The following is a 19,136-nucleotide window of genomic DNA, read 5'->3' as shown; positions in this document are numbered from 1 at the left end:
TGACTTATTTCGCTAAGCATAATTCTTTCTAGTTCCATCCATGTTGTTGCAAATGGTAGAAGTTCCTTCTTTCCTTCTGCTACACAGTACTCCATTGTGTAAATGTAACACAGTTTTTTGATCCACTCATCTACAGATGGGGACTTAGGTTGTTTCCAGCATTTGGCTATTGTAAATAGCGCTGCTATGAACATAGGGATGCATAGGCTCTTTTGAATTGCTATTTCAGAATTCTTCAGATAGAATTCTAGCAATGGAATTGCTGGTTCAGAAGACAGTTCCATTTTTTAGTTTTTTGAGGAAATTTCATACTGTTTTCCATGTTGTCTGCACCAGTCTGCATTCCCACCAGCAATGTACCAGGGATCCCTTTTCTCCACATCCTCGCCAGCACTTGTTGTTTGTTGATTTTTTGATGATGGCCATTCTGACTGGAGTGAGGTGACATCTCATTGTGGTTTTTATTTGCATTTCTCTGACAGCTAGTGATGTTGAGCATTCTTTCATATGTCTATGGACCCTCTGTATGTCCTCGTTGTAGAAGTATTTGTTCAGGTCCTTTGCCCATTTTTTAATTGGGGTTTCTGTCTTCTTGGTGTTGAGTCACATAAGTTCTTTATATATTTTGGAGATCAGTCCCTTGTCTGAGGGATCATTGGCAAATATATTTTCCTATAGGGTTGGTCCCCTTTTAATGTTGCTGATGTTTTCTTTAGCTGAGCAGAAACTGTTTAGTTTGATATAGTCCGATTTGTTTATTCTTTCCTTTATTTCCTTTTTCTTAGTAGATATATCAGTGAAAATATTGCTACATGGGATATCTGAAATTTTTTTGCCTTTGTTTTCATCTAGGACTTTTATGGTGTCACAACTTACATTTAAGTCTTTGATACAGCTTGAGTTTATTCTGGTGTGTGGTGTAAGTTGGTGGTCTAGTTTCATTTTTTTTTTTTGCATGTCCCTGTTCAGTTCTCCCAACACCATTTGTTGAAGATGCTCTGACTCTATTTGATGTTCCTTCCCCCTTTGTCAAATATTAGTTGACATATAGACCTGTGTTTATTTCTGGGCTCTCTATTCTGTTCCATTGATCTATATGTCTGTACTTATGCCAGTACCAGACTGTTTTGATTACCATGGCCTTATAGTATAGTTTGATATTAGGTATTGTGATTCCTCCTATTGGGTTCTTCTTTGTCAAGAATGCTGTGGCTATTAAGCCTTTTTTTTTTTTGGTTCCATATAAATTTTTGATGTATCTGTTCTAGGTCTGTGAAATATGTCGTTGGTATTGTAATAGGGATTGCATTGAATCTATAAATTGCTTTGGGTAGTATCGCTATTTTAATGATGTTGATTCTTCCCACCCATGAACATGGTACATTCTTCCATTTATTTGTATCTTACTTAATTTTTTTCTTCAGTGTTATATAGTTTTCTGAGCACAGATCTTTTACCTTCTTGGTTAAGTTTACTCCTAGATACTTTATTTTTCTTGTTGCTATGGTAAATGGGATTTTTCTTCTAATTTCTATCTTTGACATTTTATTGTTGGTGTACAGAAATGCCTTCGATTTCTGAATATGGACTTTGTACCCTGCTACTTTGCCAAATTCACTTATTATGTTCAGTAGTTTTTTCGTGGAGTCTGTAAGGTAGTCTATATACATTATCATGTCATTTGCAAATAATGACAGTTTTCCTTCCTCTTTTCCAGTTTGGATGCCTTTTATTTTTGTTTCTTGTCTGATTGCTGTGGCTAGAACCTCTAACACTATGTTGAATAGGAGTGGAGAAAGTGGACATTTTTGTCTTGTGCCTGATCTCTGGGGGAATACTAGAAGTTTTTGCCCATTGAGTATGATAACTGGCTTCAGGTTTCTCATATATGGCATATATTATGTTGAGATATGCTTCCTCTATTCTCATTTTGCTGAGAGTTTTCATCATAAATGGGTGTTGTACTTTATCAAATGTTTTTTCAGCATCTATGGATATGATCATGTGGTTTCTGTCTTTTATTTTGTTTATGTGGTGTATTACATTTATTGATTTGCGAATATTAAACCATCCTTGCATCCCTGTAATGAGTCCCACTTGATTGTGGTGTATGATCTTTCTGAAGTGTTGCTGGATCCGGTTTGCCAATATTTTTTTTAAGGTTTTAGCATCTATGTTCATCAGCAATATTGGCCTGTAGTTTTCTATCTTTGTTGTGTTTTGACCTGGTTTTGGAATTAGGGTAATACTGGTTTCATAGAATGAGTTTGGGAGTCTTTCCTCTTCTTGGATATTTTGGAATAGTATGAGAAGGATTGGAGTTAGTTCTTCCCTAAATGTTTTGTAAATTTCGCCTGTGAAGCTATCCAGTCCAGGGCTTTTATGTGCCAGGAGTTTTTTGATTACTGCTTTAATTTCACCCTTTGTTATTGGTCTGTTCAGGCTTTCTGCTTCTTTTTGATTCCATTTTGGAAGATTACATGTGTCCAGAAATTTGTCTATTTTATCTAGGTTGTCAAATATCTTGTGATACCGTTGTTTGTAATAATTTCTTACAATCCTTTGTGTTTCTTTGATATTGGTCATGATTTTTCCTTTAATTTCTGGTTTTGTTTATTTGGGTCTTCTCTCTTTTTTCTTGATGAGCCTGGCTAAAGTCTTGTTGATTTTGTTTATCTTTTCAAAGAACCAGCCCCTACTCTTGTTGATATTTTGGATTGTTTGTTTAGTCTCTATTTCATTTAATTCTTCTGATATTTTTTTAAAATATGCTTTATTGTTTATGCTATTATAATTGTCCCAATTTCTTTTCCCTTTGTTCCTCTCCACCCATTGACCCCCCTCCCTCCAGTTGTCCCCCCACTTAGTCCATGCTCATTCGTTGTGCATATAGTTCTCCTCAACATCTTCTTTTCTACTCCACTCCATACTACTATGCTTCTTAATTTCTGTACCAACTCCCTCCCTTTCCCCACTTCCCCCTGTACTCCCCCCAAAATGTTCCCCATACCTATCATTCTATTCCCACTCTCGTTGCCTACTTAGTTTGCCTTTGTTACAATTCCTTAGCTTCTGTTGTTGGTTGTTCTGATAAAGTTTTAATTTTAATGTTCATAGTTTTGATCCTCCTTCTTCTAAACAAGTCCCTTTAATATTTCATATAACAGTGGTTTGGATCTGATGAACTCCTTCAGTTTTACTTTGTCCTGGAAGCATTTTCTCTGCCTTTCTATTCTGAATGACAGTTTCACTGGATAGAGTATTCATGGTTGTAAGTTTTTGCTTTTCATTACTTTGAATAGTTCTTGTCAGTCCCTTCTTGCCTGCAGAGTTTCTTTTGAGAAATCAGCTGACAGTCTTCTCGGGACCTCTTTGTATGTAATTCTCTTCTTCTCTCTTGCTGCTTTTAAGATTCTCTCTTTATCCTTAATTTTGGACATTTTGATTGTAATGTGTCTTGGTGTGGTTCTCCCTGGGTCCAGTTTTTCTGGAACTTTCTGTGCTTCCTGGACTTGTAAGTCTATTTCTTTCCCCAAGTTCAGGAAGTTCTGCTTCATTACTTTTATACATAATTTTTCAATTTCTAGTTCTTCTTCACCTCCTGGCTGCCCTGTTATTTGGATGTTCGCCTGCTTATAGCTTTCTGATAAGTTTCTGAGCCTCTCCTCGTTTTTATCACTTTTCATTTTCTCTTTCTGCACTGGTTGACTGTTTTTCCTTCCTATGTTCCGATTTGTTGATCCCTGATTTTCTTGCCCTCACCACTAGTTTTGTATGTGTTTTTGTTCATTTCAGCATGACTAGCCTTCATTCCTTCCCTGTCCTGTTTAAGATTTGCTGTTAGGTCTGTAAGCATGTTTATAACCAAACCTCTGAACTGAGCCTCAGAAAGATTTCCTATCTGCTGTTTCGTTAGATTAGATATTTGCTGTTTGGTCAGCTGTGTCACTGGGATCTCTATCATGATCTGAGCCATCTTGACAGCTTTGTGCTTACCTTTGCTTTCTGGGCAGGGCTTTCACACCTCCTATGCTATAGGGGGTGGAGCCCCGTGCATTCATCACAACCAGGCGGCCTGTCTCACCATGCTGTGGCGTTTTCTGCAGGGCTGAGGGGTCCAAGATGGATTCCTGCTGGCCACTCTCCTCTGAAAGACTCAGAGCTTCTATCTCTGTCCCCACCCTCTCCGGGCCTCACAGTCCAAGGCAATGAAGGTCTGCCTTCTCCAGCTTTGGAATCACAAACTGACAGGTCTGGTCTGCAGCCGAGGGTGCTCCCCAGGCGCTTCTCGCCTCCCCCTAAATACGGGTGTCTGTGCTTACTGCTTCCTGCCTCCGTTGCTCCTGTTGCTGCAGACAGCACAGCTTGACCTCTCTGCTCCAGCTTGGCCCCTCCTACCTGCCTAGATGAGCACCACTTCTTTGTAACTTCATATGTTGGACTTTTATTTATTTTCTGGAACTTCTGGTTAATGCTGGTTTTGCAGTAGTTGTATTCCTTCTTAGTTGTGGAGGGAGATGGAGCGTGTCAGTCTAGGCCTCCATCTTGGCCAGAAGTCCCCTGTGTTTGTTTGCGTCCATGTCCCAGGGAGAGCTGTTGCTACTACTACATTGTAAGGGGCGGAGGCTTAGGTATTCGTCAGTAACGGGCAACCTGTTTCACCACGTTGTGGCACTGCATGCAAGGGAGGGGTCTGAGAATGAGCAATGCTGCTTACCCAGAACTCGCCCCTTTTCCAGGCACTTTTCCCAGTTCCACAGCAGACTGACGCCCCTCTAGCTGCTGCCCTGGCTGTCGTTCCCAGAGTGGGTGGGTCTGCGGATGTTTTAGGCCCATGGGGGCCCTTTAAACAAGCGGACTCTGCTGAGAGACTGAGAGTTTCTGCCTCCATCCCAACCCCCACTGGTTTACACAGTCAAAAGCAATGAGGCTTGATTTTCCCCAGTGCTGGGACAGTGAGCTGCGCAGTCTGGTGAGGAGCTGGGAATGCTCTGAGGTGTCCCTCCTGAATTTGAAACGTGAAACTGCACTTTCCACCAACCTGCTGCTGTTGCCACTGCTGCCACCACCACACTGTGTCCTCTCTGCTCCAACTTCGCCCCTCCTACCTGTCTGGGTGAGTATTTCTTCTTTACATCCTTGTTTGCTGGACTTCCATGCACTTTGATTTTCTAGAACTTCTGGTTGTTTCTAGTTTTGAGGTAGATGTATTCCTTCTTAGTTGTGGAGGAATATGCAGCTTCTCTGCCTATGCTTCCATCTTGGCTGGAAGTAATTCTTCTCTGATCTTGATTTCTTTCCTTCTACTCACTGTTGGCCATGTTTGTTGTTGTTCTAGTTCTTGTAGCTGTAGGGTTAGATTTCTATTTGGATTCTTCTATTTTTTTCAGGTAGGCCTGTATTGCTATGAACTTTTCTCTCAGGACTACTTTTGCTGTGTCCCATAGGTTTTGGGCTGTTGTGTGTTTATTATCATTAATTTCCAGAAACTTCTTCATTTCTTCCTTGATGTCATTGTTAACCCATTCATTCTCCATGAGTCTGAATGTGTTTTGAGTTTTTTCCTTGAAGTTGATTTCTAGTTTCGAGGCATTGTGTGTGTAGAAGATGCTTGATATAATTTCAGTTTTCTTGAATTTGTTGAGGCTTGTTTTTTTCCTATCATGTGGTCTATCTTTGAAAATGTCCCATATGCATTTGAAAAGAATGTATATTTTGCTTGTTTGGGGTGAAAAGTTCTATGTATATGATTTAAGTCCATTTGATCTAGAGTATTGTACAGTGCCTCAATATTCTTGGTGTTTCTTTGCTTTGAAGATCTGCTTATTGTTGACAGTGGGCTGTTAAAATCCCCCACTATGATTGTGTTCCTGTTGATATCCTTCTTGTGATCTTCTAGTATTTTTCTTATATATTTGGGTGCTTCTCTGTTGGGTGCATATATGTTTACCAGGGTTATTTCTTCTTGATGGATTGTTCCCCTAAGTATTATGAAATACCCTTCTTTGTCTCTTTTTATGGCCTTTGCTATGAAATCTGTTTTGTCTGATATAAGTATTCCTACCCCAGCTTTTCTTTCATGTCCATTTCCTGAAATATTTTTTCCATCCCTTCACTTTCAGTCTTTGTAAATCTTTTGTTTTGAGGTGTGTTTCTTGTAGACAGCATATACCTGAGTCTTGTTTTCATATCCATTCAGCTACCCTATGTATTTTGATTGGAGCTTTTAATCTATTTACATTTAAGGTTATTCTTGACAGTTGTTTGTTCATTTCCCTTTGTACCTGTGTTCCTCTTCCTTTCTCTTTTTCTTCTTTTTCTTAAAGCATTCCCTTTAGCATGTCTTGCAATGCTGGTTTGGTGGAGATGTATACTTTTAGTCTTCCTTTGTCTGAGAAACTCCTTATTTCACCTTCCATTTTGAAGGAGAGCTTTACTGGGTATTCTTGGTTGTAGGCCTTTGTTTTCCATTGCTTGAAATATATTTTGTCATTCCCTTCTGGCTTGTGGTGTTTCTGTTGAGAAATCAGTTGATTGCCTTATCAGAGCTCCCTCATATATTATTAGCTGTTTTTCTCTTACTGCTTTTAGAATTCTCTCTTTGTGTTTGAATGTTGCCATTTTAATTCTGATGTGCCTTGGAGTGGGCCTTTTTGGGTTCATCATGATTGGGACCCTCTGTGCTTCCTGGACTTGCATGACTTTTTCTCTCTCAAGGTAGGAATATTTTCTGTTATTACTTTTCCAATCAGGTTTTCTATCCCTTGTTTGTCTTCTCCTTCTTGTATTCCTATAATCCTAATGTTGTTTCATATCCTGTTGTCCTGCAGTTCTCTTAAACCCTCTTCATTCTTTTTAAATTTTTTTTCATTTTGCTGTATTTTCTGTGAATGCTTTTCTTCATTGTCCTCTAACTTGTGGACCCAATCATCTGTTTCATTTAGCCTGCTTTTGATTGATTCTACTGTGTTCTTCAGTTCAGAAATTGTGTTCTTCATTTCTTCCTGGTTCTTATTGATAGTTTATATGTCCTTTTTTATGCTGGTGTGGTTCTTTGTAAGTTCCTTGTAGCTTCCCTGGAGTTCTTGGTAGTTTCCCTGGAGTTCATTGTAGTTTCCTCTGAGTTTGTCAAGTTCATTAAGCTTCCTTATAACCATTCTTTTGAATTCCATGTCTGATAGTTGGCTTATGTATGCTCCATCCATCTCTCTTTCTGGGGATTCCTATTTTCCTTTTATTGGTTGGTTGTTTCTGTGTCTCCCCATGTTCTAGTCTTCCTGTTCGTTTTTGTTTCTTGAATTTGTTTGCTTTGATTTCCTGCTTTCATGGTATGATATTCTGTATAGGAGACCTGGGAATTCAGTGGTACTGTTTCTTTGATCTCCTGAGCTTGATGCTCTTGGAATGCCCTTTATGTCATTTGTTTAAGCTGTCTGATTATATTTCAATTACTCTTTGATGGAACCTTCATTCTGGCTAGTTGATTGAGAGTCATTCTGCCCACTTTGTCTTGAGTTCTTTCGTGGAGATGCTGTTAAAACAAACACACAAACCAGGCAAGAAACCCACACCCTCAAAAATATCTCCCACCCATAATCACAGTATCATTAGCAAATGAGCCAGTATTAATATAGAGGTAAAGAGGTTAAGACTATTACACTATATTAAAGATTGATAAGAGTTGTTTTACCTGATAGAGAGATAATTTTTGAGAGGGAACATGGTACAATAATATTAGTAGCATGTAGGGTCAAGGCTATGTGAGGCAGTAAGTAGTGTTTACATTGTGTGTTGAAAAAGGTAGGAAAGAATGCAGAATGAAGTGAGAAAGTGGAAATGTATAGTATTAGGTTTATATAATAGTTATATGCTATATATTTTGTGCAAGAGGGAGGACAAACAAAACAGAAAAAAGAAACAAAAAAATTAAAGAAGAATAGATGGGAGAGAAGGTAGGAAACAGATTAAAGAAACTTTTTTTTTCTCCAGTACAATTTTTGGGCGCTGTTCTTCTTTATCTAGGTCTGCCCCTGGTCAAAATACCATGGGTTTCAAATCTTCTTTTTTGGCTGGCTGGCTGGCTGTGAGGGGATCTAGCTGGATTCTGGGGCTGCTATATTCTCATTTGTGGGTCTGCTGCCTCTCCCTGCTGTGAGACACACTGAGCTGGGTCTCTCACTACTTGTCCTGTGGCACCCTCCAGCAATCCTCAGGCTTGTCTAGCAATGCTGTTCTTCTGGCAAGCCAGTGTGCAAGCCTCTAGTCTGCCCAGCCTTGTGTCCTGTCTCTGCTCCCTCTCCAAAAAAGTCTTTGTGTTGCCTCTCAGCTGCAGCACCGGGTTCCGTTCCTGGCTGGCAGTGCCTTATTATGTGCCTGTGAGTACCACTTGCCTGTCTGGGGTCTCTACCAGGTCTGCGTTTCCACCACAGCTTTCCCATATGGACCCCTCTCCATGGTTCAGTTCTGCCCCTTTATTTGGTGGAGCCATGATGCATGTGCCCGAGGCACAGGGTTGCCAGCCCAGGAAGTCCCCACCTAGACTCAGTTCATACAGTTTCTCACAGTCTGGGCTGTTCACTGTCTTCCCACATCTCTGGCTGTTTCAACGAAACCTTCTGGATGAGTCCCTCTAGGACTTTGCTGGTCCTAGTGCCTATGACAGGGGGCAGTTTCTAAGCAAGTCCCAGCTAATGTGCAGGGCTGCAGAGCTGCAGAGCTGCAGGGCTGGGGGTGCCCAGCAACTTCGTTTTGAGAGCGCAGGTGACATCTCTGCCCTCTTTCACACCGCTCCCACACTCCCTTCCCTGCTCGCGCTATCTGAAATCCGCACTCACTCACGCCTCTCTGTGTTTGTACTCCCAAGTTCTTCCATGATGGGAGCAAGCAGACAACACTGCTACCTACTCTGCCACCATCTTCTCCCTTCCCATGAGTAAAATCTTGATTAGTTAAAACTAAAGAATTTTGTGACTTATCCAACAGGTCTCTTAAGAAAGTTCATTTTAAATATTCTTTTATCCTTCCCATTTTAGTTAGCTTTTTTTTTTATACCTGAAGGAAATCAAATAACTTTATTTGCACTACCCTACAACTTTAACACTGTTATGCGGAACATCTTTAGTCATAGATTACTCCAAATAAGTGAAAGTAGATAATATACAGTTTCATATGAATTATCTCCTCAAGTCAGGGCCATTCTTATTCTTGAAAAGTATTTCTGCATATGTACTACAGCACCCAGGATGGAACCCTCTGCTTCTTAGAAATCCTGCATGTTGGTTTCTGATAACACAATTTTTGTGTACCTTCAAGTCCTATAAGACTTTGAGTTTACACTCAATTTGCATTTAGCATTTACTTTTTCCCATTCAGATGACTCATATCTCCTCATCTGAATTGTAAGTTACTTGTACAAATTAGGGTAAAAATCACACCTGGAAAAACAAAAAAGATGGCACATTAAAAATAATATTCAAAGTTTTATCTATGAAGAAGGGCACTTAATAAATAGGAATATGCAGCATCCTGTAGTTAACAATGGTTTAGCCATTAACACCTGAATTGGGATGGGGAGGCAGCTATTAGTAGAACCTAGAAGGAGGAAATCCAGTAGTTTTCACAGTAATTATAGTAGTGAGTTTTGGTTGAAAGGTCCAGCTAGACCCACATGATTTTAATGGGTAGGAACCAAAAAAATCAATACCATGCCCAACTTGCTTCCCTTATTCGATTTGTCTAGTTTCATGTTGACCATACCCAACAAAAAGGCAGACACCATAGCAGTATTCTTATTATTTAAATTAAAAGTTTCTGTCCCCCAAAGAGGAGCATACAATGTCCCTTCTGTTAGGGACCCCCAACCCACAGAGATCCCGTGGTGTCACAGATGAAATGAAGACTTCCCAAGCAGTTTGTGTGAGGGGAGAGAAGACCTGCGAATGTCTGAGAGACAAATGCCTCAATTGCCATCCTCCAAGGTCTTTTATTGAGTGCAGTAAGCTAAGGGCAAATAGCATGCACGTAAAGCTCATCAATCAATGTTAAACAGTGCTGATTACAGAAAACACGTTGTTCAGGGATAACAATTGAAGGAACATTGAGATCTCCCTCAGGTCAGGATGCGTTGGATGCATAGACTTCAGATGGCCACAAAATAGGGAGGGTAAGTTCATTTTGAGTTAAAGTTAAAACCTCTGCTGATGGTACAATAAAGCAATCAAGGGAAAAGAGCAAGGCAAGTTTCAAAGGACATAAAGCATTTTCTCATGGCCTGATTTCCACCGAGGCCCACTGGCTATAGCATTGAGGCACATATGCACCCAGCTTTCCCAGTTTTCCAGTCAGATCTTACAGGCTTCATTCCCTTCACCTGGACTGCGTGGGACTCCCAAGTCTCAATACTTTCCCAGTGGGACCCTGACACCTTCTGCTACCATTTCATTGAAGAGTGGTATTAGTCCAGTTATATATACCTGTTACAAATTTATAACTACAGACAACACTTTCACTTTTTATATAAGGTTTTTGGTAAAATACTTCAATTAAGAAAAGAAGTTAGCTTATCATGTGACTTAATTGATAATCATGTGTTTCTTCATTTTTTTTTTCTTTACCTTCTGCCAGCATTTTGACTAGACAGATCATTTACCTGGTGAATCAAACCAAAACTTTGTTCCTGCCAAAATGTATTCCTTTCTTTTTCTTAATGGGGGTGCTACAATATCAGCTTTCTGTTGAAATGGAAATTGGTGTATAGAAATGTGAAACTGGGAAGTGAAATGGAATTAAAAAAGGGAATATTTGTGAACTTTCTGAGTTCCAATGCAGTCTTCCTTGTTCTCTTTGTAGAGGAAAGACACATTTTCTCCCTAGCAGATGAAATTAATTATCAGGCCCAGATCAGTGACTATGTTTTCTGTCATTTCATTTTTTCTCAGTCATGTTGAGCCCAAAATGGTCAGGAGGATATTTCAGCTTCCAATTTAGAGAAACATAATTATGGCTATATTCTCTGTAGAGATAATCCTCCTATAGGCATTAGAACTTCTAAACCCACCAAGCTCATTATAATGAGGAAAAAAACAAAATGTATGCAGTCATTTATTGATGTGATAGTGAAAGAGAACACTGTATTTCCATGACTTAGTTATTGGCTATGCAGGAGGGACACTTGCATGCTGTAAGATGACATCTCAACTACAAGGTCATTGTCAAATAAATAGTGCCAAAACCCATATAGAGCATGCTATGTTACTTTCCTAACAAGCCAGGTACATAGAGCCAATGGGGACCATGATGAGAACAGTGAATTTGATAGGTCTGAACACATTGCCCTTCTTTTTGCTATAAAATATTTCTTGTTTGGAAGTGACATAGTGTGGGTTATCATAGTAATGGATAAGTTATTCTGTAAGTCCATGAATAGTAATGCTGATAGAACTGCAGGTGGTAAAGACATTTCCATACCTAGAATATCTACCTCTGTCAGTAATGACAAAAGTGCTACCATTTGTAATGGAAGGGTTCCAATGTAAGCCAACTGCCACCAGGTAGTTATCTGGAACTGCTGGGAAATGATACCATATCAACAGTTTAGTGACAACCACTATTATTGGCAGGTAATGATGGGAGTCAGAGATAAACTGACATGTACTTGCTAGTTATGTTGTCCTTTGAATTATTGAGTGTACCTTCTGCTGTGGATGTGCTTTGGTGGACATTAAACAGAACATTTATGCCTTCACATTTTTACCTTTTTACATATTCTTTTTTTATGGTTTTTCTATTACAGTTGTCCAATATTTTCCCCCATTGCTCTCCCTACCCCCCCCCCCCCACACACAGTCAATCCCCTTCTGTTGTTCATGTCCATGGGTCATTTATACTAGTTCCTTGACTAGACCATTCTCCTTCTTTCCACCCTCTTCCCCTCCCCCCTGCCCACCCCAGTCACTGTCAGTCTGCTCCTTGTTTACATGCCTCTGGCTTTATGTTGCTTGTTTTGCTCATTAGTTTCCTGTATTAGGTAAGATTGTATGGTATTTGTCTACCTCTTCTGAAAAATCTGTGTACTTATTTTTTTCTAAAGTTTCTTTTCACTAATTTTCTAATGTTACTCTTCTCAGAACCATAGTCAGGTGGCCATTTATTCATTTATTGTTCATAAGTCGGGGATCCACACATCAAGTCAAGCCTCCTTCCACACACAGTCTACAAATAATTCAAACGTCTGCCAGCTCAGAGGATTTATGTTTCTTATGTACTTGTAATGACATTTCTGAATCAGATTATAGAACACAGCCTATCCAATTCCAGCATGTTTCAAGCACATCGTGCAAACCTATCCATACACCAGGCCTTCATTTATTTCTCTTCTGACGGCTTGTGTTAGAAACACATATTTAGGCATAGACACGAGATGAGGAGATAGGATAAAGCTGTGGATGCAATGCCATGGGCATTGACTAATGTTTTCTGAACCAATCCCTTATGTACCACTTCTATTTTATAGTGGAATGTTGCTGCTTATGTTTAGTTTTATGGTGTGAATCAAAAAACAATCAGCTCATGATGGGCACTTTGGGTTGCATAGTCACTTGTTATCCCATGATCAAGCTAATTGCTTTGGCCAGAGCCCAGTAGAAAGCTGCTTTAAAAATAGAGACTACTTATCAGTATAGGAGAATTTGGCCTTTCTGTGAAGCATGTAATGCCTGTGATTTGATTATCATATGGTGAGTGCCAGAAGTTCCACGGCATCTCTGTTTGCCATGGATACTTGCATTGCCATTGTGTCTTCTGGGTCTCAAAGTAAAGATGGTAGGAAAGGTTGTGCCATGGCCTTCACCTGCTGTATAGCCTTCTCTTGCTCAAGTTCTACCAGAACTGGCTACTTTATAGTTTACCTTGGAAATAGAACTAGGTAGCACATGGTGAATATGATTTATATTTTCTTCAAAATCCAGAGTTCAGTCCCTCTTTACTTTTGCAGAAGTACACTTACAACCAATTTTCTCTCACTTTAGAAGAGATAGCCCTGTACAACCCAAGTTTCTAGATCTCTATCTCTCCCCTAAGAATTCAGACTCTTAAACTTTACAGGGATTCTTTTTCTACTCCACCTTAATGCCTTTATAGATAGAGGTTGCCTCTGTCAACAAGACGTGGGAACTTTGAGGTTCACAATCTTCAACCCTTAAAATTAGACACATCTAGCAGTGTTTTACTATGAAATGTGTTATTTATGAGACTGACCCAGAAAGGATAATGCACATATTTACATAAGCATCCTTATTCTGTATGTCAGAGTCTCAATACTTCTCCACCAATATCTCTGTCTTAACTTTAAAATCAATTACTGTTGAGCCCTTATTTGCATTGCATTCTGCAACTCTCACTATGACCTCCAGGACCTCAGCCATATCTGCTCTGTAAGTACAGAAGGGAGGGACTCCTTCACAGATGCCATAGTGACTTTTTGTGTATTCCTAATTTTTCAGTCATGGTATTATTTTTTGTTTTCTCCTACATAACCTTTCTAAGGTGTCATAAGAACCATGTAAACTTTACAATCTTTACAGCTGCCCCTCTTGTAGCAACTACACATCACAACCACTTGTCCTCACAATGCCTTCTCTCTATTTGAACTTTATTGTATGTCATTACCATGACAATTGATTACTTATGGTTCCATCCCTTGCTATGAATTGTCTATGTTCCAATTCCCTCCCAGAAAGGTCATTATTAAATCAAAGATATAGATATAGTTATAGAGATGGATATGTCACCAACCTAATTTCAAAATATAATTTTGAAGTTTTATTTCCTGAATCTCTGCTGGTATTAATCACTGTATCAGTCGGGGTCCCAAAAGAAAAGAGGTGGCATTTTCAATAATTTGAAGAGGATTTATGTACAAAGAGGCTATTTAAAAAGTTTAAATTGTAGGGGAAATATAAAGGACAGAGCTACAGTCTAGGCTAGTAGCAGCCTATGACCATAGAGATGAACTGTTAGCAGATACAAAAAGAGAGCATTGTGAAGTGGTGGCTGTTTTGACAAGAGTAGAGACATCAATTAAATCACACAACAAGCCTAAGGTGACATTTCAGGATAGAGTTAAAGTAGTAAATACTCTGACTTTATGTTCCTTCTAATATCTTGCTAAAGAACCCTAGTGGCCGTGCTTTAGAGGGAATGGGAGTCCTATTGATGTAGTTTATACAGGCTAATTTTCTGGGCCAGAAAGCAGGTGTAGAACACTAGACAACGGATCCAGGGTCACACAAAACATATCCAGTATATGTCTTAATCTATTTCCCTAGAGTTTAAAATAGTTTGATGAATGTAATAGATACTCAACTTGTTAAATGATGAGAGGCTGGAAATATGACTAAATGCAAATATGAATGAAAAATGGTATGAATATGGTTTTATGCCATATTTTAGTCTTCAAGTACTATTCTCATTCTTGTACACTCTTATAGTGCTTTTATCATCTCTGTTCACAATACTGACAACCCATGATATCCTTTCTTCCTTTGCATCTGCTTTATCTGGGACTAAAGGAGTAACTCAGAAATAGATAATTCTTCATGAACTTGATAAAAATCTAAAACACTGTACAGAATATACTATATACATGTAAAATGAAGATTTCAAGGACAGATGTATGTGGGTCACTGAGCCCACATCTCTACAGTGGATTTCAAATAACACTCATTTATTCTAGAAGAACTTCTGCATTCTCATATCGCCCACTGGTGGTCACCAGATGGAGAAAGGCTTGCCTTCCTGATGATAAATGATTCATTGGTGCCTAACATGGTTGTTCCTTGGTTTACTGGAGCATTATATCCCAAAGGAAAGCAGTATCCGTATCCTAAGGTAAGTAGCATGGTAGAGCTAGGTTATTACCATTCTCTCTGCACCAGTGACTTGACTGATGGTATTTTTGGCTCATGAACAAGTTGTCTTTGGAGAATAAAAGAAGCTTCCCTTGTCCACAGAGTTATTTTAGAGCTTGCGGTAGTCTGTACACAGTGCTTGAGTATGAGGAGACAAAGAAGATTTGGGCTGTGGGAACTTTTATTTGCTGCATTTCTTTTCCCTTGATGCTCTCATTCTTGTTTCCCACACCTCCCTGCATGAAAGATGGTGAGAAGAGAGAGGGAGCAGCACTGACTCCAGGGCAAGGGCTTCTTCTCCAAGGTGTATTCCGTGAGTGGTCAATAGGTGTGCTAAAGAGGAAAGAGTGTCATTGTCAAATATGTTGGAAATGCATAGTTGAAAAAAAAACTCTAGCTTTTTTCAGATGATTTCTTAGAGCACTTAATGTACTATATGTTAATGTGTATTATAAATCTCCTGTAAAAAGTAGACTAAGCATAAAGAATCTCCAGAAGCATAAAGAATCACCAATAAAGAATAAACTAAGCATAAAGGATTTATTAGTATTAACTTCAGTAGTGTTTTGGCAGAGCAGACTCTGGAACATACTTTATAAAATGCTGGGGTAGAGTCATGGCCAAGCATAGTTAAAATAGATGGGATTGTTTTACTGAGTGAGGCAGATATGGAAATCCTGCCCAGCTAGCAAAACTATTTTCAAGTGTTAGGTGAAGCTTCTGGAGCAGGTTGCAAAAACACCTGGAGTGTGTTGATTTTTCTAGTATACACTATGTTTGGTTACTTAAGGCCTCTTTTTAAAAGTTTATTTTCCCCATGTTTACATAAGAAAGGAAAAACCTCGTGAGTGACACCTCCTATGCATTAATCATGTAAGGATGTCTTAGAGCAAATTTTTTAAATTCCACTTTACACATTTTAGCTTTTAATTAGGTAAGACATGGCTGCTGATGTCATTTATAAAGAATTTAAAGCCATTTATTTAGTGAGTTATACTTTGTATTTCCCATCACAATAGGTTTTATACTTTTCAATTTGTGCATTACATTAACTGGGCAAAGTACTGGACAAAATATCTATCATACATATTAATTTATACCTGCAATAAAGGTAAGGTCAGGGTGGGTTTGACTTCCCTTACTCTCCTATCATCTGCAATATTCAAGGTTTCCACAGTTGGGGGAAAAAAAAACAAACTTAAATATGGAGAGTCAGGAATCAGAAGAGTGTTTCCTTAGTGAGATTCTGTACTGTTTCTTTTTTCCTCTCCATCCTGTCTTCCTTCCATAAGGTGTAGCATTAAATAACTGAGTGACACCTAAGGAGGACAGCAAAAGTGAGAGCAATTAGATCCCAGAATTTTGAAGTATTATTTTTAGGGTCCTCTCTGGACATGGTTTGGAAGTCACCTGCAACCTAACCTCATGTTTGCTCTTCAGGAGAAAATAGCAATTGGGCCTAACAACAAAATAAACATATTCACTAAGAGATTTTTATTGTACTCCAAGAGGAGTACTTGCTAATTCCCCAGTTATATAGATTTAGCCATGTTTTGTGATTGGCAGTTTGTACCTGTACAGAACACTTGCACCTGCTTTTATCCAGAGAAAAAATGAAAAGAATTCTCAATACATTATTAATTCTTACACCATTTGATTTACTTTTTATAAAGAAAGATCATCTGATATTTTAGACACAAAATGAATAACTAGTGGCATATTGCAAAAAGCTTATGTCAGTACATAAGATATTCATGCAGAACTGTCCTTTTTGTGCCCTTCACAAAGAGAATAAAATCAGCCCCAAGAAGGGACAACATTTTGTAATTCATTTTCCCAAAAGACATTTTAAGATTCCCATATAAGAGCTATATGCAAGAGCTACATCTTCAAGTTCCTTCTCAGTTACAGACCTTTGGTGCTTGAACTTGGACATTCCTAGGCCTCATAATTTTAACAGGACTGATGCATACAAATGAGCAAAGAGAAGCATCTGCAGAAATTTAAATATATCAGCAGGAATTCAGAAGTTACAAGGTTGACAGACCTACTTTGTTATTTTTGTTATTATTTAATTAGTTATTTAATGTTTCTTAATAGTAAAGTTAAGCATAAAATAATATCGTTTGGTTATTAATTGTGTAAATTATGTGTGCTAACAATATGCTTTTTGTTTTCAGAGAGACTTTTCACAATTGCCCAATTGCTTCTATTTTACAAATAAACAAACTGAGTTTCTAAAAGTCTAAGTCCCTTGATGAAAGGCTCAGTTATTTTAAGAATAGTGAAATAACTCAAATATATTGATTCTGTCACTCTCTATAAAACTACCAAAGGTCAACATATCACAGAAGACATATCTGTGATCAAAATATCCCTTTGTCAAGTTAACAGATATATGTGGAGCTATTTGCTCCATTTACTATTCTCATCTTAGCTATATGCAGGGTGGGGCAAAAGTGGGTTTACTGTTGCAAGTATGCAAAACACAGAGTTTATTCTTCTATTATTATTTATTAATTATTGTATTGTTTTTCATATGAATAACTAGCTATAAACCTATTTTTGCCTCACCCAGTATGAGCAGTCTTCTTAGAAAGCCTAACACCTGCCATATATAGATATTTATATGTCCATATGTAATAAGTGATATAAATAATACATGATGGATTTAATTAAAACATGATGAAGGTCCTGAGTGTGTGTTAATGACTGCCACTTAGAGTTATTAAAAATAAACAGATAGTCTAGTGGCCAAAGCTGAGAGAAAGAATCCCAAATCCTTAAGGATTGTCAGTAGAAATACCTGCCTAGGCAATTAAGACACTAGGACTCAAAGAAACTAGGTCTGTGATTTTTTCTCTGTTTCCATACTAAATTTCAGTATTACATGGAGTGTATTACTTAAATTTTCAAAGTCTCACTTTCTACTCTGGTTTTTCTTTTTTCACTAACAAATATATTATTTCAATTTGCTCTTAAACAATAAACTTTTTAAAAGTGGTACTTTGGATATTGAAGTAATGCACAGAGTTCACACTAAATTGTGCTTCAAATTAAACTAAATTAAAATGAGTGCAGAACATACCCAATGTAGTCAGATTTACTAATGAAATACACTAAACAAATGTATTTGTATTTTACTTAATTCAGCATGATTCAGAGCTCATAAAATCCCCTTCATTAGCAATTCAGCACAAAAGAGATGTGCCGTTCTATCTCAGTAACCTCAGGTTAATGTTCTTAATTAAAACATTATCTCGTTTAATGACAACTTAGTTGCCAGTAAAATAAGGTTAATTATTATTGAGGCTTGTGTTTCAGAATTATAGAGGAAAGATTCTATGAATTTGCAGCCTTTGTCGTAAATGTGGCTGTAAAAAGCACAGAGATAAACTCATCTAATTTTCAACCTATTGAAACAATTCAAATATTAAAAGGTGCAGATGAACTTGCAATGCGTACTTAATTTCTGAACTTCATGGACAGATAAAAATCTAATTAAGATTATAAAATGCTAACCAGCTGAATTTTGGAAATATTTTTGGCTTTCGTCTAAAATTGGCCACACCAGTACACAACTTTAAATTTGTTTTCATATAGAAGCTAATTGAGATATCATTGATTCTGTGCAAGTAAAAGCTTACAGTGCTAAAAATGAAAAACTGCCTTAACATGTGGTAATAACCATATGTGTCTTTGACAAAGTATGTCCTAAAATTATATAACATTGATAAGAACTCACGGAAAGATCACATTTAATTTAATTTCTCTTTCTTTAATCAGTTTATTGACAGGAAAAAATATAAACATAGTTTTTCACTAACTAGGAAAGTTTTTTTTAATAATAACTACCGTTTTTAAAATTCACTGCGTATACTGTTTTAGGTACTTTTATAAATCATTTTTTGTTAGTTCATATAAAAAAATGAGATATTTTTATCTAAAGAAAGGGAATCTACTTTGGCTCAAAACGTCTGACTTGTGGCATATTCTCAGAACATTATCTCATTTTTAATAATCAAATAAAATAATCTTTGAGGAATATTAACATCTTGTCCATGGTTCATCTCCAGTAAATAACAGTCAAAATTTGAACCCAAGTTCTCTGTTTCACAGATAGAGCTAAACCATTTATCAAAATGTGGTTCTTTCACCACTGGTGCCAGCCTCATTTGAGGGTGTTTTAGAAATGCAGATTTCTTATGCTCCACCAAGGATGAGAAATGC

The 19,136-nt window shown here is 37.9% G+C and overlaps 1 protein-coding gene across 1 annotated transcript in view; it reads left to right on the top strand.

The window, feature by feature from the left end:
* DPP10 (dipeptidyl peptidase like 10) overlaps positions 1-19,136 on the top strand; it is a 114,197-nt gene that overhangs the window by 9,948 nt on the left and 85,113 nt on the right. The window contains exon 2 of the mRNA XM_090266929.1: positions 14,732-14,886. Within this exon, the coding sequence (XP_090123055.1) occupies positions 14,797-14,886 (90 nt within the window). The 5' untranslated portion in view covers positions 14,732-14,796. The remainder of the gene's footprint in view (positions 1-14,731; positions 14,887-19,136) is intronic.

The sequence above is a fragment of the Furipterus horrens genome, unplaced genomic scaffold (assembly GCF_987537825.1).
Source record: "Furipterus horrens unplaced genomic scaffold, mFurHor1.1.pri manual_scaffold_1, whole genome shotgun sequence".
Taxonomy (NCBI): Eukaryota; Metazoa; Chordata; class Mammalia; order Chiroptera; family Furipteridae; genus Furipterus; species Furipterus horrens.
This window is presented reverse-complemented; position numbering and strand designations above follow the sequence as displayed.